General features: G+C 38.4%; 1 protein-coding gene across 2 annotated transcripts in view; it reads right to left on the reverse strand.

The window, feature by feature from the left end:
- Positions 1-26,200, reverse strand: part of Scaper (S-phase cyclin A associated protein in the ER) — a 343,420-nt gene that overhangs the window by 213,508 nt on the left and 103,712 nt on the right. For both annotated transcript variants that reach the window (XM_021171564.2, XM_029481364.1), the window contains exons 18-21: positions 25,076-25,218; positions 17,211-17,292; positions 15,708-15,860; positions 14,907-15,014 (exon numbers count right to left, since the gene is read on the reverse strand). In XM_021171564.2, the coding sequence (XP_021027223.1) occupies positions 14,907-15,014; positions 15,708-15,860; positions 17,211-17,292; positions 25,076-25,218 (486 nt within the window). The remainder of the gene's footprint in view (positions 1-14,906; positions 15,015-15,707; positions 15,861-17,210; positions 17,293-25,075; positions 25,219-26,200) is intronic.

A 26,200-nucleotide genomic window follows, 5' to 3' on the forward strand; every position in this document is an offset into this window, starting at 1 on the left:
GACAGCTGTCCTCTGGCCAGGAGGTTGGCCAGATGTCTGGGGCCCGAAAAGGGCGCTGCCTCAGAGGCTCTGTGGCTCCCGCCTGTCCCAGAAGCTGTCAGCTTCTGTGGTGCACACTCTCACCTGTGCAGACTAAGTTCCTAAGTTCGGCGGAGTCCCGGAACCAAGATGGCGCCTGCTGCTCCTGAGCAAAGGGCTCCCGGTTCCGGTGGACACCTGTCCTCTGGCAGGGAGGGTGGCCAGATGTCTCAAGAAATTAAATTTAAAGGTATAAAATAATTTCTTGTTACTAGCACAAGAAAATCAAGGACAAAGAAAATGTTTTCATAGTTTTGTTCACTAAACATGTTTGAAAATGAACCTTTCCAGAAAGAGAAGTCAAAAATAAATTTTACAGGCAAGTTCTTTAAAATATTAAAAGCAAAGGGCCTAAGATTATAGCTCAAATGTAGAGGCCACATAAGCTTCTGGGTGGAGTTAGTAGACTGTCCCCTAGTTTTATTTTCCAACAAAAACATTCCTTATATTGACTACATCTTCATAACACTAAAAGAAAACCTATGTCCTATCTTATTCTATGCATATAATTCTGATATCAGAACTAAGTAATAAAGATGAAATAGATTATAAAACTATCAGCTACAGATTTAGATATAGAAATAGTGAAATAAATTTTGGCAGGGCTTGAGAAAATAACATGCCACCAACATTTGAAAGTTTTACCAGTGTGATAAAAATAACTCAGAACCAAAAGGACATGCACGGTATGTACTCACTAATAAGTGGATATTAGCCAAAAAATAAAAATACAGAGTACCCAAGATATGGTCCACAAAAAAGGTTAACAAGCTTAAGAGCTCAAATGAGGCAGCCTAAGTTCCACTTAGGAGGGAGAAGAAAGCAAACACAAGGGGGGAGGGAGGGAGGAACATGGGAAGGAAAGGGGAAAGGGGAAAAGGGGTTGGGGAGAGGGGAAGGTGATCTGGTATTGGGAGGGGGGAAAAGACTGAAGCCCTGAAGGCCAGCAGAAAGAATAGTAGCAGGCAACCTTGGGAGGTAGGAGGTTGGGGGGCACTCCAGAAAGTACCATAGACTTGGGAGGTGAGAGACTGTCAGAACTCAAAGGACTCTAGATGAAATGCCCTACAGTGGGGCAAGAGAACTTCTAGAGCCCACCTCCAGCAGAAAGACAGAACATTAAATGAGGAATAAATAGGTTTGCTATCTCATAGTCAAAACTCTGACCCATAATTGTTCCTGTCTGAAAGTACTGCAGGGCTGGGAATGGAAAGGAACATGAAGAAAAAAAGGTCCAGCGACAGGCCCAAAGTAGGATCCAGCTCAAGGGGGAGGTTACAAGGCCTGACACTATTACTGAAGCTATGGAACACTCACAAAAAGGTACCTATCATGACTGCCCTCCAAAAGACTCAACAAGCAGCTGAAAGAGTCAGATGCAGATATTTGCACCCAACTAATGGACAGAAGCTGCTGACCCCTGTGGTTGAATTAGGGAAAAGTTGGAAGAAGCTGAGGAGAAGAGCAACCCTGTAGAAGGACCAGCAGTCTCAATTAACCTGGACCCTCAAGATCTCTCAGACACTGGATTACCAACCAGGCAGCATACACCAGCTGATAGGAGGCTCTCAATACATATACTGCAGAATACTGCTGGGTCTGGGTTCAGTCAGAGAAGATGCACCTAACCCTCAAGAGTTTGGAGGCCCCAGGGAGTTTAGAGGTCTGGTGGTGGTGGTGGTGGTGGTGGTGGTGGAGTGGACATCCTGGTGGAGATAGGGAGGTTGGGAGGAAGTATGGGATATGGAGCAGTTGGATGGAGGACCAGGAGGGGAATAAAATCTGAAGTGTTAAAAAAAAGAAAAAAATAATAAAAAAAACATAATAAGTATAATCACCACATTAAAATACTAAAATGAGTAAGATAGCTGATAAATTAGAAAAAGAAAATTCTCACACCAAAACAACATTTAAAATCTAGATAAAACACTTAATATATGAAAACATTAGAATCAGACACTTTCAAATCAGAAATAATATTATGTATGTTAAACACTAGTACTGTAAAGATGAAGCAGTACAAACAAACTTAAGTAAATTCATTATAAACAAAGAGAAAAAGAAAATAAAAATAAACTCCAAGAAAGGAGTACAAAGGAAATAATAAAACCATGAATAAACATTATTAAATACAGGATATGGAGAAATGACCCAGTGGTTACAAGTCCTGTCTTAGAGGACCTGGGTTTTATTCTCAGTACCCACATGGTTGCTAAAAATTATCCATAATTCCATTTTCAGGGTATTAGGAGACTTCTTCTGATCTCTCTGGGTACCAGGCATATATGTAGTACATGTATGTAATGCACATACATACATGTATGCAAAATACTCAACACACAAAAATACATATTTTTTATTTAAAAAAATTAAAACTAGGAGCCAAATACTGATGTCATATCATTCAGAAGCCTGAGAAAGATATGAATTTAAGACCAGTCTGGGCAATGTAGTGGTACTCTGTTTCAAAAAAATAAATAAAATTAAATATTGGATGGATGGCTGAATGGTTGGATGGATGGATGGATGGATGGATGGGTAGATGGATGGATGAATAGGTAGGTAGGTAGGTAGGTAGGCAGGTAGGTAGATAGATAGACAGACGGACTTACTTTGATCAAAGATTCACTTTGAGATAAAAATATCCCCAAGAATTTGAAGCAGGAATATCAGAAAATTAAAATGTGCTAACGGCATCTGACTTTCTGACACTGCAGATATGCCTTTCTCTGCTGAAAGCATAACTAAAATTCATTTACTCTGATGGCTTACAGGACTATTGCAGAATTAGCTTTCCATATATTTATTAGCTTAAATGCATTATGGGGTGTGTCTAGGAGTCACAAAAGAAAAGTTTTACCAAAATTAGTTTGCTTTCTCAACTGCATTTGTTACCTACTTAAATTTAACTTTATGGGCACAAGGAATGCTGTCACTTGTAAAGCAAGTGCAAGGATCCATGGCCTTTCCCTCAACACACATAAACAGTAGTGCAATGCTGCCTACTGTGCTGAAGAGGGACTCATTGGCCACTCAGTCTGCCTGTGTTCCTGGCCAGTGAAAAATTCTGTCATTGCCCCCACAGAGGGGGAAAATGCCTGAAGAAAGACATGGAAGGCTGTCTTCTGTCTTTTGCAAGCACACATGAGGATACTCAACAAATGTGCACACACAAGCAGACAAATATAGGCAAACACACAAATATTACCTTAAAATAAACCAACTGTTTAAAAGAGAAGACATATAAAAGTCTCTGTAAGCTTAGGGATCTTTTGATTTCTAAACCTGAATCTTTATTAATATCTCCAAAACTAAATTTCACACGCGTGCGCGCGCGCACACACACACACACATACACAATGACTGTTTCACTTCTTGTATGTATGTGTACCACGTGTGTGCCTTATGCCTCCAGAGATGAGAAGAGGGCATCAGAGTCCCTATGACTAGACTTACAGTTGGCTGTGAGACAACATGTGAATCCTAGGAATCAAACCCAGGTTCTCTGCAAGAGGAACAAGTGCTCTTAATAGCTGATCCATCTCCAGCTCCTCAAACTAAACTTTTATAAAAATAAAAAAATAAACACAAAAAATGACTAATTACTACTATTAATAATAAAAGTAAAGGCTAAAGAGATGGGGGTACATGTGCTTTTCCAAGCCTAAAATATGAGTACAGTCCCCAAAACCTGTGTGCTGAAAGGAAAGAACTAACTCCCACAACTTGTCCACTGATCTTGACACATGTGTACAAACACACACACACACACATTAATTGAAATGATTTCTCAAATCAACTTCAATTCATTATCCCAATTGAAGCACAAAATGGGGAAAATGTGAAGAATTGAATGACTGATGAACCTAGAATCTGACATAAAGTGTAGTTAATCAGTTGCTTCAATGTCAACAGCATTGCGGATGAACTGCAATGCTTCCCATGTTGTGATCTTTATTAATCAGATTGGGAATGCTAACATTTGCAAGAACATTTTATGTCTTACTATATGAAGAAGCATGCTGGTCTAAGTCTTAGGTATACATTCAAAATGGCATTATACTTTCTTTTTTACAACTTTTTATTGATTATTTTGTGGGTTTCACACTATTCATCCAATCCCATTCATCTTCTTGACCCATCATATCTTCCCTCTGCCCTTGCAACTTTCCCTACAAAAATTTAAAAACAAAAATAATAAAACATGATATAGCTGTCTCTTTTGAGACTACGCCGGGGCCTAGCAAACATATAAGTGGATGCTCACAGTCAGCTATTGGATGGATCACAGGGCCCCCAATGGAGGAGCTGGAGAAAGTATCCAAGGAGCTAAAGGGATCTGCAACTCTATAGGTGGAACAACATTATGAACTAACCAGTACCCCGGAGCTCTTGACTCTAGCTGCATATGTATCAAAAGATGGCCTAGTTGGCCATCACTGGAAAGAGAGGCCCATTGGACTTGCAAACTTTATATGCCCCAGTACACGGGAACGCCAGAGCCAAAAAGTGGGAGTGGGGGGGTAGGGGAGTGGGGGGGGGGAGGGTATGGGCGACTTTTGGGATAGCATTGGAAATGTAAATGAGGAAAATACCTAGCTAAAAAAACCCACTAAAACAAAACAGAAAAGACATCTTATGGGAGCTACAGTGTGTCACAGTGTGACATTTTGTCCATATATCCTTACATGCAAATGTTCACTGCAATGAATCATTGGTCTGGTTTGAGGTCTCTGGCTTCTGTTGGAACTATTAATACTGGATCCTCACTGGGACTCCTCTTGGATGTCCTGTTGTTGCCCTGTGTCATGGAGATCCTGCAGCTTTGGATCTGTAGGACAGACACTTTCATGTGCTCCAATAGACTGCAGATGTTGGCATGAGCTAATTCAAATCCTGGATCTGGGCCAGGGTGGTAGCTGAGTTGATTGGCCTGCCAGATCTATTGGACCCATACTGCCAGGACGAGTTCTCCAGTACTGCCAAGGCTAGCTCATTCAATGGTGCTGTAGTCAAGAGGCAGGGTCAGCTCTGCTACTCTCTATACAGCTCTTGGACATCTGCATGGATTTTAGCAGTAATATGAGCCATGGAAACCAACACAGACCCCTGCTGCTGCACAGCTCTTGGCAGCTCCATGGGTTGGGACTTCACCATGGCCTCAGGTAGCATGGAGCTGCTCAGGTGGCAGGACAGGCATTACAGTTTCAAAATTACATTATTACTTTCTTTTCCAACCAAGATGTGTGAGAATATTATATTGTTTTTCCTGAAATTCCATAGGTTACCCATATGTTTGGACATTTACAATTAGGTATTGTATTAAGTTTAGTATAATAATTTAGTAAGGTTAGTACCATGGTAGCTACCTACTGTTCTCATAATACTACTTAAATGAGTCAAAATATTTCAAACTGTTATATGATAGTGGTTACACAAAAAGTCTTCTTCATTAAATATAAAATTATTTCACACACACACACACAGACACAGACACACAGCAGTAGTTTTTAAACTGTAGGTTGCGACCCCTTGGGAGGTCAAATGACTCCACCTAAGACTACCCTGCATATCATATTTACAATTCAGAAGAGTGGCAAAATTATAGTTATGAAGTAGTATGGAGTATGATTTTATGGCTGGGGTCACTACAACATAAGATGTTAAAGGGCCATTACATTAGAAAGTCTGAGAAAAACTAACTTAGAGTTTGTTCATTTGCTTTGCTTTTTTGTTGATGGTTCCACAATGCTCTTCTTAACAGTCAGGAAAGAAGAGAATAAAGACTTTTGTTCCTACAAAGGAGAGGTAAGGGAGGGAGGGAGTGGTTTGGGAGCTTTCTGTTTCCCAGATGAATCAGGACGCTGTACTGCTACCACACCAGTGCTAGACACAATCTCACCAAAGAGCTCAGCTTATATAGCAGAAGATGTAGTGACTTTTTATGTTTTTGCTGATATGAAATTTCCTTTTTCCCCATCCATCACTTAATTAGCATAATTTCTAGGGATGAAATTATAAATTTAGCATATGAAAAATTGTCTTTGATTACAAATATCCAATGAATGTTGGTGAATTTAAGATTCTTCATGAAGACCCTGCGAATAGTTTTCAGGAAACAAATAAAACTGTTATTTTCCTTCATATGTGAGAATGCAGCATTAAAAGCAGAACTTGTCTAATTCGCATTTGGAATACAGAGGAATGTCACAAACAGTTTCATGGTGAGAAAGACAACCACCCACAACTTTTAAAAACTTCATTCTCCTTACCAATCCCGGCAAGAAAATGCATCTTATACCAAAAATACTATGTCTTTCATTAGATAGTGCAAGAGAGAACAGTAAAGAAATCAAGCATTAAAAATCTCTAGCAATACATGTAAAAATTTTCACTTTAGAATATTCATAAATAGCACTCACTTTTTGATCTTTAAAAAATAACTACTTTTGTGAGAAGCCTTTTAAAATTCTAGAATGTTTCTTAGACAAAAAGTCAAAATAATAAGCTTTCTTACTCAACAGCTACCTATTTTGTTTAACAGGCTTAAAATAAAATGTGTCAAAGATCAAGAGTAAGTTATCCGAGATGTCAGGTGCACTGGGTCAAAGGTGCAATTTTATTAGGTCAGAAGTGATATAAATAAAATCTTTTATGACAAAGAAGAAAGGTAATAGGCATGGTGTATATAATGTAAAGACATCACAGGCGACAAGTAATAAGTGTAAGTAGAACACTGTATTTACTATAGGTACCTTCGCTGATTAAAAATGAAACTTCTATATGCTATATTACCAACATTGTTTTTCAGGAGGAAGTTACTTTCACTAAGAACAGTTACATGGATTAAGTAAGAAATTGAAATTATTTGAAACTAACAAAATATACAAAACAAATACATCAATCAAATCTCAATCTACAATGACTAAGAGATTGCTACAATAAATAACAATGTGTAAGTAAAAAATGTACACATTGCTCCACATTGTTTTAGCAGTCTACTATTCATTCCCTTTCATCTCTTCTCATTGAAATGAAGATATGAAATTTATATGAGTTTATGTAATAGCATAATGAAGAATATTTTTCCATATCAGTGGGTAACAGCAAGTACTTTCACCAAGCTGACCTACAATCTCAGAAAATTTTTTACTTCTAATTTCAATTTACTTCAAAATAAATAATATATTTAGTTTCATTAAGGAAATTTACAACAAATCTTTTTAAAAAACAAATGAATGCATCTTTTTTTGTAATGAGAAGTAGTACCCCATAATTTAGGTCAGTAATGCTCATTTAAAACAAGTTCTATCTATAAAAACGTATACAGTTAAATAGTTTTTTTTGTTTTTATTTGTTTCTTGGTTTTTGTTTGTTTGTTATCTGACACAAAGTTTCAGCACCAGCTGGCCTATACTTCTGGATCTTCCTGCCTTTGCCTTTGCTTATGAGTATTAATAAAAATGTAATAAAACAATTACTACAGTTACACAGAAAAAATAGGGGCCAGACTCAGTAGCTCTGGTTTAGGAAAGACATAGTGTTGCAGACCCCTTTAGTTCCTTGGGTACTTTTTCTAGCTTTGGGGATAGCATTTGAAATGTAAATGAAGAAAATATCTAATAAAAATATTAACAATTGAAAAAAAGGAAAGACATAGCACAGAACATACCATGCAGCATCATCTATATGAAGTTCCAAAATAGGCAGGACTAATTGATGATATCAATACACTAGTCAGAGTATAGGAACACTTCTGTGAACGGGCAAAAAGAATCCTCTGGCTGAAGGAAATTATATCTTGTTCTAGATAGTGTAATACCAGGTGTACATATATAAACATCACTTAAGTGCTTGAAATTGGTGTACTTGACTAATGTATTACATACACAAAAAAACTAACATGGGCAACATCACCACTCGGACTGTCTGAGTCACTCAGTCCCCTATCAGCATTGCTTGGGTCAGAGTCCATGAGTCTGAAGATCATTGAGCCTGTGGCCATGAAGCCAGCAAAATCTAAGATGGATAGAGAATCTATAATTTTAAAATAGGTCCAGAAAAAACCTTAAAGATCCAACTGGAGTATAATGTAAGGTGTACCAAATATGCTTTCCTGATCAAGAATGTTGTGTAGATGTACTCAATATTACAAATGTACAGCTCTGTACTGCTAAGGGCTACAATCTCAGGAGAAATGGAGACTAGCAGACCTTGTATTCATTTAGGCAACTCACACCATTCAGAAGGCACCTTTGATGCTGCTGTTAATCTCTTGGTAGATGGCCTCATTTGTGACAAGAACAGTCTTTTGTTTCTATAAGGTAAGGCTGGAAGTGGAAAAGCTCATACAATGGCAAGTTCTCCAGGGAATGAAGGAATGCTTCTTAATTGTTTGGACTTAAATTTAAACAGCACATGGTCATTTCAAGCAAAATGTTACATTTTAAATCTAACGATAGGAAAAGTATACACATAAAATGCAAAAACGATACCTTGGAACATCTGAGAACAGAAGCCCTACCCATTCCAAAGATTCCCTCTAACAAGAGACAAGTAGATCCAGAGTTTGAAGATTATGGTAAATATACAAGAATTATACAAAGCATAGGTTAACAAAGACAGTATCTATGGTATATTTGTCTCTTACATTGGAATCTATAATTACGTATGCTCAATTGAAGTGGTTTGATCCCATAAATCCCAAATGGCTGCAGTACAACTATAAGAACACAGAGTCCATACTCTCACAATCTATATGTTCCAAGAAGAACTAATATATATATATATATACATATATATATATACACTATATATATATATAGTAGTATATACATACAATATATAGTAATATATATAACTATATATAGTATTATGTGGCCTCCCTTCCCCCCAGCCTGGAACCTGCCTGCTCAAGGGTGGAGCTACCGGCTCATTCGTCCTGCCACGCCCACTGCTGGAACCTGCCTCTGCTGCCTGGAGTCACTGCTACTGGACCCTGAGTTACTTGGCGGGAAATTGGGTTCCCTCCCCCTTCCTTTATAACTTTATGGCAATAGTACATCAGAGACTGTATATTCAGACTTAGTAAAATTAGTCATTTAATANAGTCATAATGATTTTTCACTCTTCTTCAGTGTGACCAGCCATTCTAACTCAATCTTAGACTGGTCTAATATTCAGTTCAATTATTAGAGATTCCTATATTCTAAATTACCTAGCAAAGTTAATTCAGAGCATTTCCCCCAAGGTCACCAAAGGCTCATCTTGCCTTTACCTTATTTGTCCTAAACTTTTTGCAAACTGACATTAAAGGTCAGTCTGCAGCGGAACGCCACTGGCACCCAGTTACTTCTAATTCTTATGCATTGGTAAAATGGAAGGACGCCCTGACTAATAAATGGAAGGGTCCAGATCCAGTTCTAATCTGGGGAAGAGGCTCGGTTTGTGTTTTTTCACGAGATGAAGATGAAGCACGGTGGCTACCAGAGAGATTAATTCGTCAGGTAAACACAGATTCTGTCTCTCCTCGTAAGTATCATTCTAAAGACTAAAATTCCTCTTGAGCTGGGAGTGGAAGCTCTCAAAAAACACTGTTTCCTCTGAGCCAATTCCCCTACAAGAGGCCAGAGATTAACTTTAGCTTTACAATTTGCATCTAAATAAAGTACCTTGACTTCTCCAAACAGAAAATTTACATTGCTACACTCTCATTGTTTAGAATTCTTCCTTCTCTCAAGCAGGTCAATCTACATTCTCCGGTTCTCCGCCCCGCCCCTACGAGCAAACAGGTGGTTCTGCTAATCTCCCTTCCAGGGACATCCCAGCATGTGGCTTTTCAGTCTAAGATAAGATTTAGATTTACCAGGAGAGCTAGGGAAGTAGAAATTTCATATATATTTACAAAGATTAGTTCTTATTTTGATAGATATAGGCTTAGTCCCTTAGCTGGCCTCTGGCTTTTCACCCTTGCTGTTACTGCAAGGTGTCCTTAGTTCCTCAGGCTACTGGGAATAACAGAGATGAAGAGGAAAGACTTTCAGCTCCTATTTTAACCAAAATTAATGGTGTTAATACTGACATAATTCTTGTCTAGGCCTTGCTAAATCTGAGGTTGACAAGTCTCATATAGAGACCTCGCAATAACTCAGAATTGCGATACTGATTCATAATCATATGAATACGGTATGGGTACCGCTTGGCGCAGGAGATTACTGCGGAGGGAAGGTCCAGTTTGACCGTTTCTGAGTTCCCTGTGCGACACACCTGATTTGAAGGAGGTTGGTATCCGACTCCAGCTAAAAACCAAAAATACTTAAGGCTCTGCCTCCCCTCCCCAAAAGATACCAAGAGCCACAGATGTGAGTTGTTACAATGCTCACGGGAGGAATCAGGCCAATGTCCACCCAAGTCAAGGTTAAAGGCCCACTCATCTACGGATGAGAAAATCATTTGATTACCTCTGTTAAGCATTGCCTATTTAAACTTAATTAATAGGGGGGAGAGAGATTGGAGACCTTGCTGTCGTAAGGGCACTGCTTGTGGACGTTGTACATCGTGGTGCGCACTAGGCTCCGCACCACGATGTACAACGTCCACAAGCAGTTTTTGTTTTGTTATCTAATGGGGGGAAATGTGGCCTCCCTTCCCCCCAGCCTGGAACCTGCCTGCTCAAGGGTGGAGCTACCGGCTCATTCGTCCTGCCACGCCCACTGCTGGAACCTGCCTCTGCTGCCTGGAGTCACACACGTGGAGTCACTGCTACTGGACCCTGAGTTACTTGGCGGGAAATTGGGTTCCCTCCCCCTTCCTTTATAACTTTATGTCTGGAAATAGTAAAATTGAGTCTTGATCAGAGTCTTGTCTTGACTCCATTGTTTCTTCCGCCCCGTCTAGATTCCTCTCTTTGCAGGGAACTGCCATTCTCAGTGAACCGTTCGTGTTGTGGACCGCGGGCGGGCCGCAACAGTATTATATACATACAATGCAATATATAGTAATATGTGTACACACACACACACTGTAGTGTGAACAGAAATAGAGCCATTTGAAGGCTCTCTCAGAGGTCAGAAAATGAGACTTGGTGCCAATGCATTGAGTCTACCCTTTCTCATTCAGCATAAACTAGTCTAAGCTACTCCAGATGGCAAGAGAGACAAGTTACAGGAAAAAGAACAAATGACCATCAGCCAGTGGTTTCTAGTGTATCTTTCTGGTTGTGAAAGAACTAACCAGATTGAAGAGATGATAAGAGATTACATGAAGCTGGAAACATTAATCAGTCAGTGGTGATGCTAAGAACATAATGAAGTCCTGAAAAAGAACCAACTGTATGGGACTAACAAGATGGCTCCACATGAAGATGCAAAGTTACCCATCTGTTCAATGGGGAAAGGATGGGAGAGCTGATTGTGTATGAGTACAAAGACTGAATACTATGAACAAAGCTTCCAATTCATGAGATTTGCTGAAGTAACCAAAGAGGTGAAGTAGTAAGACCAGTAGAAAAGATGGTATGTGGGTTGATACCAGAAGAAAAGCACAAACCTCATAAGGGAGGGTGGTTGGAGATGAGCCACTGGTGACTGAAATGATTCTACAGAATTTCTCGTCATTGCCCCTGTGCAAATTTTTGGATATCAACCAGAGACCCTTCCAAAAGTGATAGAAATTTTGGAGAATTTTGGAGTTGCCTATGACAACTGATACCTGAGGAACTTAGCAAACAATGCATTACTTTCAAGGCATTATAAAAGCATTTGACAAAGTTGGTCTCTGAACTTAAATCAGAAATAGAATGACTGGAGAAGAAAAACAAAACTTTGAAGTACAAGACTGAGATTTTATAGAAACAACTATAGTCTATGAAGACAATAAACATGCTGTTTAGCAGGAGCTTGAAAGCCAGAATAAGAAGCTTCCATGAAAGCATTCCTACAAGCACACATGAAAGTGAGGTTGTAAGGCATGGTGACAGATGAATGTCCTGGCCTGTGAAACAGTTGAACAGGGTCTGAGGAAGCACCTGCGGAGAGAATGAGAGGGGAGAAACACAAGGACAGACAGCTAGTCTGATTGATCAAGCTGTCAAATTTTTATTGTTCCCAGGCAGGTTTTATGCCCACAGAAGCAGGGTATGGGGAGGGGGATAACTCAGAATCGCTTTGTTTCTGGGAGAACACACCTGTTCCCAAAAGCAGGATTGGCTATGTAAAAAGTTCAGCAGGAGAAACAGAACAGAGTGGGTTGCTAGGTACCTGTCCACAAGACCTATAGCTATTTGTTCTTAACTGGGGGTAATACTTTCCCATAGAGGCCTCAACTTTTTCCTACAGAAATCTCAACTAAGCTAGTACTTTTCCACTAAAGCCAAAACTCTGTAAGTAAGCACTTATGGCTGACAAGGCAGTTAACATTCAAACAGGGTCGCTCCCAACAGATGAAGGCAGAAGGATTGTGAGCATTAGGTAGCAACTAGCCAGCTGGAAAATTAACTCTGTGTCAAGGATGAAAAGCTCAAGCAGTTGAAGGTCACAGTGACTGAACCCAAACCTGAGAAGCCAGTGAGACTCTCCCAAGAGTGCTACTAAGAAAAACATCATTCAGAGATCGGTATCTCCATCACCCATGGCTAATACACCAATTTCTGTCAAACGCAGACGGTTCTATTCTGCAGGGAACAGGTAGGTAGATCGTAAGTCTTCCTCTAATTTGCAAACTGAGATGGCCATGCAGTCACACAGTGATTATGTCATCACAGTGTCTGCTGCAAATGAAAAGTCTAGCTAAGTGTGAGGAGTCCATGCTGAGCTACTAGGAACTAGCCGCCAATGGGGAGATTCAGACTAATGTAATTAAGAGTGATTTGAACAAGATGTTGGGCAATCTGTTCATCTTACTGATGTTGAGAATGTAAAATAAGAGTCACCAACCAGTAGACAAAAATAAAGACCATCCACAGTGACACCTCTTCAACCAGATAGTACAGAGTCTGAATGGATAAATGTCGAAACAAGGTGCTCCCTGGCTGTGGAGATAAGAGTAGGATCTCAGCTGGGATCCCAATACCAGCATTATGCACAACCCAAATAGAAAAGTATAAGGATTCCCTGATGGCTGTTCCATTCCTTGAACAGCCCCAGTATTAGAATCTTTTTTTTTCAATGTTGTTTTTTTTCTCCAAAGCGGTGCCACAAGTAGTGTCTGAGTTATTGTGCAGAAGAATGTATCTAGAGCACATTTAATTTTTTGTGACTTTTCCAACTGTTATAAATATTTCCTAGGGTTTCTTAAATGCTGCTAGTGATTGGATACAAAAGAGTATCTTAAACATATCTAACAACTAAGACTTTCAAAATAAAACGGTGACTGCTCAAAGGAAAAAGACATTTATCGAAGTGTTTAGAATTCTGTACCTTCAGATATGCCAAAGGAATTGTAAAGAAACACACACACATACACGCACACACACATAGCCAGTAAGATAACTTGGTGAGTAAAAGTGCTTGCTATGTAACCCTGATGACAAACCTAATTTCAATCCTCAGAGCAAAAATAAAAGAGTCAGCTGACAATGAGTTGCTTCTATGGCAAATAGGAGGTAGAGAATCTGCAGAAGCTTATGTATACAGGGCAGTGGCAAACTTAACAACAGAAACTCTGCCCAAAAGCAATAACCCCAACAAAGTTGTTTCCTGATTTCCACCCCACAATACTCACAAAACAATTAAAATAAATGTTAAATATAAGTTTACCATACAATAACATCTACAAACAGGTAGTATACTGAAAGAAATCACAATAATCTGTCCTGGGCATCTAAACAGATGTTTAACAAGCATGATTTTCACATGCCTTAGTAGTTTTAGACATTTTGTATGACAGAGAGAATAAATTCATAAGTATCATATAGTTCAAGAACAGCTTAATATAAAATTATAAACATATTTGTATTATAAACATTTTAATAAAATTATAAATATATTTATAAAGTTTTAATAAACAATGAATATAGGTAAATAAATAATGCATTCCTAAAACTTTGTAAATGGTTTACTAATCCAATATTAATCACTTACATGAGATAGACATTGATTTATGTTTTCTAAAACATTTGAAAATCACTGATAAATTTTGTCTCCAATTAATAATAGAATATTGTAACTCCTCTCTTTTCAAGATTTATTTCTATATGTAGGTGTGCATGTGCCTATGTTTGTCTACATGTACATGTTGGTTCCCACAGTGGTCAAATGAGGGCATTGGATCTCCTAGAGCTGGAGGTAAAGGCAGTTGTGAGCCACATACTGGGTACTCGAAAATAATTCTGGTTCTCTATAAACTCTGGTGCTATTAACTGCAGAACTATATCTGGAGTACCTGGTTATAAGTCCTTAAATTTTTTGAAATATGTTTTATTCATTTATGTGTGCACACTCAGTTGTGTATCTGCCATGGCATGAGGGTGGGGGTTAGAGGACAATTTGAGAGAGCCAATTTCCTCCTTCCACCATGTGGGTATCAGGGATCAAACTGAGGATGGCAGCTTTGGCTGCATGTGTCTTTACTGTATGAACTAGTTATCTTACCAGCACAAAATAGTGTAATTTTTTTGTATAAAAATTATGTAAGTGATAGCAAAAATCTTGTCTTATAGTTACATGTATACTAAAATAATAAAATACCTGCTTATTATATTAATACAGATATCAAGTGCTAAGCATGGTTCTACATAGTTACACAAATACACATAAATAAGGAACATATAATAAAAGAGCTCATCCTAGGTAATCAATTAACAACTGTAAAAGGACAAATGTAAAGCTTACCACTTCCTCATCTGAAAGTTCACGGCCCTGGATACTGCTATTCTCTCTCACAGCCTGCTGATGTTTTTTCCCTTTAATGTGGCTAAAGAGATATACTTCAGAAGCGATCTAAAAGCACAAAATCAAAGCCATAGCAATCAACATACCATTGCATCCAATGCTAAGAACTAAACATTCAATCCAGTACATTATATACAAATTCAGATCACTCTAGGATAGATGGATGGTTGGAAGGATGGATGGATGGATAGATAGATCAAAATATTTTCAATAGAATGTAATTCTCAGACTAAGCTTAAAGATTTGAAAAACATTGAAACCTTGAGTTTTGGCTTTTGGTTGAATGTAATTCTCAGACTAAGCTTAAAGATTTGAAAAACATTGAAACCTTGAGTTTTGGCTTTTGGTTGAATGTAATTCTCAGACTAAGCTTAAAGATTTGAAAAACATTGAAACCTTGAGTTTTGGCTTTTGGTTGAATGTAATTCTCAGACTAAGCTTAAAGATTTGAAAAACATTGAAACCTTGAGTTTTGGCTTTTGGTCTCAATACATTAACATATTGGCTCAGTCTATCATTAAACAGTTAACAAACATTTTAGTAACAACTGCAAACATTGGCACTTTGCACTGCCATTCCTAACTATTATTATTTTAGTACTTACTTTTCATTTAAAATCCTCTACAGAAGTCAATAGCACTTAGTAGATGCCTTAGCACAAGATTTAAAAGGCTGGAAACCTTCTAATAAATTTTAGCAATAAATTATATCACCAGACTGTTAATAATGACAACCACCTACCAGGACATTGCAGAGAGAACACTGCTTCTTTCTTTCATAAGGGGTCAGTTTAGGGGCGTAATCGGTGCTTGCATGCCGCCCACTGCTTAATTCAGCAGCTTTTTCTTTCCTTTGCTCAATCTGTTCCATGTGCCTTCGAATGCTTTCATCATGCTGGAGATAGGATCATAGTGTGGGAAACTTAAAAAGTATTCAGATTACACTAAGAACTTGGAAAAAGACTTTCCATTAAAACTTCTAAAATAATCCAAGAGTTTTGCTTTGCTACTAACTTTCACACTGAAGAACAAAGCGTAATTTTTAACATATCACACATGGACAATATTGCTTCTTTAGATGTGCCCTAGTGGATGTTAGTATATGCTTTATGAGATTAGCTTCACAGACAGATTTGGGAAACAGTAAGGTAAAGATGATCAGATTTCTAACACTGATCTTCATACATCTTCTACTGTGCCACTGTGCTCAGTGACTCGACAATACTGGTTACTTAGAGGTTGAATTTGGTATACTGTTACCCACTACTCATTTGGTTACCTATCAAACACTAAGAGAAGTGCTGACCCATAGAAACACTCATGTTTAGTCACATACAGAAAAGAAAAGTGACAAAGACTGACACCTACCCCAGCCTGATTACTACTTTTTCACCTTAAGCTACTAACCCAGAAAAATCTTTTCGGGCTTCACGCTATTTTGTATAACCATAACACATCTTACTCAACTGTATTTTCTACATTCAACTAATATTTTAAGATTAAGCTGAGTAATTATTTTTTCTGATCTTTGATATGCCAAGCATCCTCCTCTATCCTAAATTCCACATAACCCTACCTCTATTATGCAAAAGTTAACTAATTCATATCTGAATCTCACAATAGATTAGGCACTTCCTGAAAATGGGAAGACTTATCTTATAAATATTTGCTGCATTGAATTTAAGTGAATGATAGATTCCTATAACCCTACAAATAAAAAATATGGTCTTTCAAATTAAAAAGTTACTATCTCTATTATATAATATTAAATATCTCTAAGCAGTCAACATGCAAATCATTGTGATGCAGTACAAAGTACTCAGAAGAGACCACTTACATGTGATACTATTGATAACATTTTTCTAGAAATTAATTTTTCATAATCTTCCCAATTAGAACTATGCAATTCAAAAGCATTACTATCAAATGAATAATTAGATAATGAACTAGATAAGTAAAGTAACAATATACTACAAGTAATGCCTTCAATTTATTTATTAGTTAATAAGAGGAAATATTGAATTTCTTTATTGTTGCTCCATGATTCTACAATATCAAAATAAATTTTACCATAATAAACTTAGTTTTCAAATAGCTGAATTTAAGTCAATTATAACTCAATCATAAATATTTGTTTAAAATTATAACTACAAATTAATTCAAGTTTTATTCTACAGAATTTTATAATGTGCTCCATCTATTGTAAGCTCTAAAATTTCAAATTAAAATAACATGCTATTCCGACCTTGAGCTGAATTTTTTTCTGCAGCTCTTCCATAGCTTCTTGCTGAGCTGCTGTGAGCGCTGCCAACCTTTCTTCCCTGTCTCTGTCAGAACAAGTCAAATCTGTAAGTTTACCTGTTTGGAGCAACATACCTCATCTCAAACAAAAAAATACAATTTCAATATAAGGCTTATACATTCTAATAGGCAAATATTTTAAAATATTCTGAAAATATGTCACACACATATTGCCTCATAAATATTCAAAAAGGATTAAAGATTTGTTTCATATTCTTTGTTTTTGGAGGTTAAGCAACATAGATAATGAGCTATGAAAATAAATCTCTCAACCAAAACTGGCATAGAACTATCATTAAGTACAAAATGTTGAAAACGTAATTTATATTTTTCCTCTAATGAAGTTTTATTAACATTACAAGGAAATAATAGGAAATTGACAAGCTAAGAGAACAAACAAGGAAACAGTGATGACCATTACTCCAAGGAAATGGACTAAGAAACAAGCTATTGTAGCCATTTTAATATCTAACAAAATATACCTGAAACCAAAACCAATCAAGAGATGAGAAGGACACTTAAATACTCATCAATAGAAAACTCCACCAAGAGGACATTACAATTCTTAGTATTTATGCCCCAATCACAAAGGCATGCAAGTTCTTAAATGCACCATTAAACAGATTAAATCACATCCTGATGATCCCCACACACTGACAAGGAGAGGCTTTAACCCCACTCTTACCAATAAACAGTCAATCCAGAGAAAAACAAAACAGAGCAATGCTGGAGCTAATGGACATAATAAACCAAATGGACCTAACAGGAATTTACACATTACACCCAAATATCCTATCTGAACACCACAGATTAAAGCTGGGTATCAACAACAGAAAGTTTACAAACTCATGGAAACTAAACCACTCACTCTGAATGAAAAATAGGTTAAAGCAGAAACTAAGAAAGAAATTAAAGACTTTCCAGAATTAAATGAAAGTACATACAACATACCAAAACTTATGGGACACAGTGAAGGGGTTGCTAATAGCCTACAGCACTAACTGCCTACTTAGAAAATTGGAGATGTCATACTAGTAAGTTACCAGTACACTTGAAAGCTCAAGAAAATAGAGGGAGAGGGAAGGAAGAGGAAGAGGAGGAGGAAGAGGAGGAAGAAGAAGCAGAGGAGGAAGAGGAGGAGGAAGAGGAAGGGGGGGAGGAGGAGGAGAGAATGAATCATACCCAAAGGAATAGGCAGCAAGAAGCCGAAAAGTCAAAGCAGCAGCTTACAGAAAGATTTTTACTAACCATACATCAGATGGAGGGCTAATATCCAAAATATATGACGTAAATTTTTTTAATTAGGTATTTTCTTCATTTACACTTCCAGTGCTATCCCAAAAGTTGCCCATAACCTTCCCCCCACTCCCCTACCCACCCACTTCCACTTCTTGGCCCTGGCATTCACCTGTACTGAGGCATACAAAGTTTGCAAGACCAATGGGCCTCTCTTTCCACTGATGGCCCACTAGGCCATCTTCTGCTACATATGCAGCTAGAGAAACGAGCTCTGGTGGGGGAGAATCCACTTCAGTGAGTACATATCATGTGAGTTCTTTTGTGATTGGGTTACCTCACTCAGCATGATGCCCTCCAGGTCCATCCATTTGCCTAGGAATTTCATAAATTCATTCNTTTTAATAGCTNAGTAGTACTCCATTGTGTAAATGTACCACATTTTCTGTATCCATTCCTCTGTTGAGGGGCATCTGGGTTCTTTCCAGCTTCTGGCTATTATAAATAAGGCTGCTATGAACATAGTGGAGCATGTGTCCTTCTTACCGGTTGGAACATCTTCTGGATATATACCCAGGAGAGGTATTGCAGGATCTTCTGGTAGTACTATGTCCAATTTTCTAAGGAACCACCAGCCTGATTTCCAGAGTGGTTGTACAAGCTTGCAATCCCACCAACAATGGAAGAGTGTTCCTCTTTCTCCACATCCTCGCCAGCATCTGTTGTCACCTGAATTTTTGATCTTAGCCATTCTGACTGGTGTGAGGTGGAATCTCAGGGTTGTTTTAATTTGCATTTCCCTGATGATTAAGGATGCTGAACATTTTTTCAGGTGCTTCTCAGCCATTCGGTATTCTTCAGGTGAGAATTCATTGTTTAGCTCTGAGCCCCATTTTTAATGGGGTTATTTGATTTTCTGGAGTCCACCCTTTTGAGTTCTTTATATATATTGGATATTAGTCCCCTCTGATTTAGGATAGGTAAAGATCCTTTCCCAATCTGTTGGTGGCCTTTTTGTCTTATTGACAGTGTCTTTTGCCCAACAGAAGTTTTGCAATTTTATGAGGTCCCATTTGTCTATTCTCAATCTTACAGCACAAACCATTGCTGTTCTATTCAGGAATTTTTTCCTTGTGCCCAATTCTTCGAGGCTTTTCCCCACTTTCCCCTCTATAAGTTTCACTGTCTGTGGTTTTATGTGGAGTTCCTTAATCCACTTAGATTTGACCTTAGTACAAGGAGATAGGAATGGATCAATTCACATTCTTCTACATGTTAACTGCCAGTTGGGCCAGCAACATTTGTTGAAAATGCTGTCTTTTTTCCACTGGATGGTTTTAGCTTCCTTGTCAAAGATGAAGTGACCATAGGTGTGTGGGTTCATTTCTGGGTCTTCAATTCTATTCCATTGGTCTACTTGTCTGTCGCTATACCAGTACTATGAAGTTTTTATCACAACTGCTCTGTAGTACAACTTTAGGTCAGGCATGGTGATTCTACCAGAGGTTCTTTTATCCTTGAGAAGAGTTTTTGCTATCCTAGTTTTTTTGTTATTCCAGATGAATTTGCAGATTGCCCTTTGCAATTCGTTGAAGAATTGAGTTGGAATTTTGATGGGGATTGCATTGAATCTGTAGATTGCTTTTGGCAAGATAGCCATTTTTACTATATTGATCCTGCCAATACACGAGCATGGGAGATCTTCAAGAAAACAAATAACCCAATTTACAAATGGTATACAGATCTAAACAGAGACTCCTCAAATGAGGAAACTCAAATGACTGAGAAACAAATGTTCAACATTCTTACTAGGAAAATATAAATCAAAACCATTGTGAGATTTGATCCTAAACCTGCCAAAATGGCTTAAATCAATAAAACAAGTAACAGCTCACCCTTGTGAATATTTGGGAAAGGGGCAATACTCATCCATTGCTGTTGGAAATGCAAACTTATAGCTACTATGAAATCAGTGTGCTGGTCCCTAAGGAAGACGGTAATAAAGATACCTTAAGACCCAAAGGATACTTCATCCTACCACAGACACCTGCTTAACTATGCTCATTGCTGCTCTCTGTTCATAACAGCCAGAAATCACTAAACAACTATGTGTCTGTCTACATTTCTTCATAAACGGATAAAGAAAATGTGGTACATTTACACAACAGAGTATTCAGCCACATAGAAAAGAAAGAAAACAGATGGGATGAAAGAAGGAAAGGAGGGAGGGAGGGAGAGAGGTGGGGGGAGGGAGAAAAGCGAGCATGCATAAAACTTGAAGGCAAATGGATGGAAGTAGAAAAAAATCATCCTAAATGAGATGTCAAAGACCCAGAAAGATAAATACAATATGTATTTGTTTATATGTGGCTATTAGCTGTTAAGTCATTGATAACTAAGCTACAATTCATAGAAACACAGTTTAGGTATAGACTAAGGCTGTGCAGGCAGAGAGATCACCCAAGGAAAGGGAAATCATAGCTATAGATGGGTTAGGGAGAGGGACTGAAACAGGAGGGGATGCGGAAAGGAATACAGGGAGAGACAGCTAAAATTGATGGCCATTTGTGGGGGCTAGTATGAAAACCTAATACAGTAGAAACTTCATAAAATATATACATTTATGAAGGTGATCTAAATGAAATTGCCAAATAATGAGAAACAGAAAGTCACAAATGACAAGCCATCTCTTGTCACTAAATAAAAATATCCAGTACTGGGACTGGGTTACAACTAATTGTTGGCTAAGGAGTTCCCATGGGAATTGCTAGATAACCCATGCTGTTGCCAAGACTATAGGTTGCTCTCCACAAACTGCAAGGCCCTATAAAGCTATACTACTCATTGAATATGGAGAAGTCAAGTTGGTGCTTACACAGAGCCTTCACAAGTACATGCTACTATCTTGGTAAAGGACCCAGAATTGTTCCTGTCTAAAACTGCAGAGACAAAAATGAGGAAGAGCATGAAGGAAAAGTGGAGGTCCAGTGACCAGCCAAACTTGAGATTTATCTCTTGGGGGGGGGGGTGCACCAGGGCCTGACACTATTATTGATATTATGATGTGCTTACAGACAGGAGCCTAGCATGGCTGTCCTCTGAGAAGCCCAACCAGCAGTTGACTGAGACAGACACAGATACTTTACAACCAAGCATTGGACTGAAGTCAGAGACCCCAATGATTGAATTAGGGGAAGGATTGAAGAAGCTGAAGAAGAAGGCAACTCCATAGGAAGAGCAGCAGTCTCAATTAACCTGAATCTCTGGGAGCTCCCATACACTTAGCAACCAACCAGGCAGCATACATGGGCTGGTTCGAGGCCCCTGACTAATCCTTGAGGCCCCTGGGAGCAGTGAGGTTTGATGGGAGGGAGCATCCTCTCAGAGACGAGGGGTTGGGGGAGGAGGAATAGGATGAACAACTGTAGGAGGGGGGACAAGGAAGGGGAGCAATGTCTGGATTGTAAATAAAGTAGTATTTTTTAAAAAGGAAAAAAGAGATAAAGTACAAAAAATGTTTTAGTTTAGCAAAGACTAAAATAGTAAAGGTGAAAAAGATTTGAGACACAGGGGTGACAGATCTAAAACTGGCCCCAATAAACCCTATCTCATTAAAAAGTTACATCAAGTGAAGTGTAATAAACATAAATCAGAAAGTCGAAATAAATAAGCAGATTTCAGAAAAGTAAAGGACATGTTTGAGAAAACCACAACAGGATGAAAGAAAAGGGACAGAAGACAACTGTGGTTGTGATTGTAACAGAAAAAAAAAATGACCTTTATATAAAAAATATTTTTAGAGCCAGAAAGAAGCATTTCACAATAAAAGTATGAATATCTTATCTCAGTAAGATACAGTGAAAACAGCATGTATATAGTTCAGAATCAAAATACACACTGATACCACTGAGCTACCACACTTGGGAACTGGACAGACTCAACAGAAAGCAGCAGACACACAGACGGCTAGAGGGCTCTCTCACCTACTCAGCTGACAAGCACAGAAAACTCTAACCAATATCATCCCTAGAGGCACTGAGAACAGTATGTAGTACAGTGCATATCTCAGGTTATAAACACAGTCCCAACAAATATTAAAGCAATAAAAATATAAAAAGTATATTCTCCGAGTGACAAGACTTCATTAGAAACCAGTAACAGAAAGCAAAGTGATATTCAAAGCTAAGTCCATACTTATAAATAACTACAAGTCAAAGAGACTTAAGTAACCTAGGGATCAAAAGAAAGGTCTTTAATTGACGACCTTTACTTATGTAAATATCTTAAAAAACAATTCCTTTTCATTGAGGCTCATTAGAGTTAAATTATATGTTTTCATGCAAAAGAGACTTCAAATAATGTTCTCAGACAACACAAAGTTTCAAATTCTCCATTTTATTTTATTTTATTTTTTAATATTTTTTTATTACGTATTTTCCTCAATTACATTACCAATGCTATCCCAAAAGTCCCCCACACACCCTCCTCCCAACTTCCCTACCCACCCATTCCCATTTTTTGGCCCTGGCATTCCCCTGCACTGGGGCATATAAAGTTTGTGTGTCCAATGGGCCTCTCTTTCCAGTGATGGCCAACTAGGCCATCTTTTGATACATATGCAGCTAGAGTCAAGAGCTCTGGGGTACTGGTTAGTTCATAATGTTGGGTCCTGTTTGTGTAGCCAGTCTGTTAGTCTATGTCTTTTTACTGGGGAATTGAGTCCACTGATATTAAGAGATATTAAGGAAAAGTAATTGTTGCTTCCTTTTATTTTTGTTGTTAGAGTTGGCATTCTGTTCTTGTGGCTGTCTTCTTTTTGGTTTGTTGATGATTACTTTCTTGCTTTTTCTAGGGCGTGATTTCCGTCCTTGTATTGGTTTTTTTCTGTTATTATCCTTTGAAGGGCTGGATTCGTGGAAAGATAATGTGTGAATTTGGTTCTGTCATGGAATACTTTGGTTTCTCCATCTATGGTAATTGAGAGTTTGGCCGGGTATAGTAGCCTGGGTTGGCATTTGTGTTCTCTTAGTGTCTGTATAACATCTGTCCAGGCTCTTCTGGCTTTCATAGTCTCTGGTGAAAAGTCTGGTGTAATTCTGATAGGCCTGCCTTTATATGTTACTTGACCTTTCTCCCTTACTGCTTTTAATATTCTATCTTTATTTAGTGCATTTGTTGTTCTGATTATTATATGTCAGGAGGAATTTCTTTTCTGGTCCAGTCTATTTGGAGTTCTGTAGGCTTCTTGTATGATCATGGGCATGTCTTTCTTTAAGTTTGGGAAGTTTTCTTCTATAATTTTGTTGAAGATATTTGCTGGCCCTTTAAGTTGAAAATCTTCATTCTCATCTACTCCTATTATCCGTAGGTTTGGTCTTCTCATTGTGTCCTGTATTTCCTGGATGTTTTGAGTTAGGATCCTTTTGCACTTTGTATTTTCTTTGATTGTTGTGCCGATGTTCTCTATAGAATCTTCTGCACCTGAGATTCTCTCTTCCATCTCTTGTATTCTGTTGCTGATGCTTGCATCTATGGTTCCAGATTTCTTTCCTGGGGTTTCTATCTACAGCTTTGCCTCACTTTGGGTTTTCTTTATTGTGTCTACTTCCCTTTTTAGGTCTAGTATGGTTTTGTTCATTTCCATCACCTGTTTGGATGTGTTTTCCTGTTTTTCTTTAAGGACTTGTAACTCTTTAACAGTGTTCTCCTGTATTTCTTTAAGTGAGTTATTAAAGTCCTTCTTGATGTCCTCTACCATCATCATGAGATATGCTTTTAAATCCGGGTCTAGCTTTTCGGTTGTGTTGGGGTGTCCAGGACTAGGTGGGGTGGGAGTGCTGCGTTCTGATGCTGGTGAGTGGTCTTGATTTCTGTTAGTAAGATTCTTTTGTTTGCCTTTCGCCATCTGGTAATCTCTGGAGTTAGTTGTTATAGTTGTCTCTGTTTAGAGATTGTTCTTCTGGTGATTCTGTTACCATCTATCAGCAGACCTGGGAGACTAGCTCTATCCTTAGTTTCAGTGGTCAGAGTATTCTCTGCAGGCAAGCTCTCCTCTTGCATGGAAGGTGCCCAGATATCGAACCTGCCTCCTGGCAGAAGTTGTGTTCCACTCACCAGAGGTCTTAAATCCTGTGGAGGGTCCTGTGAGTACCTTGGGGGTGTCCAGAAGCTCTGAGCACAAGGAACCTCGCTGCTGGAGTGAACCGGAAGGGACTTGTGCCCTGATCAGGCCGGGTTATCTGCTTTCTTAATTAATGCAGTCTCAGGTCCCAGGTGATTGGATTGGAGCAGACGCTGTGTTCCACTCACCAGAGGTCTTAGGATCCCGTGGGGGATCCTGTGTGGGTCCTTGAAGGTGTCCAGAGACTTGGCGGGCAAGAAACCCGGGTGCTGCAGTCAAATTCTCCATTTTAAATGTAATGTCCAATATCCTGAAAATTTGGCACATTGCTAAACTTGTGGTATTTCTAAAATATATGTAAGACACCACTGGAGTTAATAAGATCTGCTATAAATATTTGCTCAGTGGTAAACTGTTCATCAGGACTAAAACCAAGATATTAAACTAGGTACCTTGCTCTTTCCCGGGCTGCATCTTCACGAGCTTTCTCCTTCTCTTGCCTCTGTTGCTCAATTCGGGCTTCTTGCTCTTTCCTCTTCATCAATAATTCCTCTACACGGGCCTGCCTTTCTGCCTCCAAGGCTCTCTTACGTTCCTGATGTTAAAAAAAATTAAAGTTATCAGAATTATGAGTATAATTAAAATGATCAAAGGTGACATAACTTTGACAAAACACATATTTATTTATTCCTGAATTGTCTATAAGTACATAGTTTCTAAGAATTTAAGAAAAATTCAAGCAGCAATGGTATATGGTTTTCATATGTCATTTACCATTATTACACAAAATTATAACATAATTTTATATGTATTAAATTCTAAAAATATATATACACACATATTCACATACTTCTATGCACACCTTGTAACATAGTTATAAAACAATTTAATTGAAGTTGAAGAGTCATGATCTGTAAAAATATGCCAACTATATTCCTACATACTAATAAGGAACAACCTGAAAATGTAGTTAGGTAAAAATTCCATTTAAAATAGTGTAATGCCTAATGTCGCTTGTCAACTGGACTTAATCTGAAATGAACTAAGATCCAACCAAGCAACTGGCACACCTATGAGAGATTTTTCTTGGTTGACTTGAGGTGGAAGACCCACCTTAATCGGGGCCACATCTTCTGGTAGCAGCCCACATAAAAAGACATCAAAGAAGGAAGCTTTTGCTTTTGTCCTGCTTGCCCTCATTCTCACTGGCCAAGTTCATGTCATGTTCCTAAGCCATTTCTTCCCTGGTGCTAGAACCTATTTAAATCCTCAGTATTCCAACACAAGTTAGAAAGAGACAGCTCTCCAGGAATTCCCTGAGACTCTAGCACCAGACTGCAACTACTAAGACACTCACGAACTGAACTACTAGCAGATCCTAGGCTGCTGTTTCAGGTGATAGCAATGATTACACAAACCACTCCAACAAACACACACACACCACATGCACTTGCACACACACATATTTCATTGTGTGTGTATATGTATATACATATATATTTCATATATTTCACTTTCTCTGTAAGGAGGGAGGGAGGGAGAAAGGGAGGGAGGGAGGGAGAAAGGGAGGGAGGGAG

The sequence above is a fragment of the Mus caroli genome, chromosome 9 (assembly GCF_900094665.2).
Source record: "Mus caroli chromosome 9, CAROLI_EIJ_v1.1, whole genome shotgun sequence".
In the NCBI taxonomy this organism is placed as follows: Eukaryota; Metazoa; Chordata; class Mammalia; order Rodentia; family Muridae; genus Mus; species Mus caroli.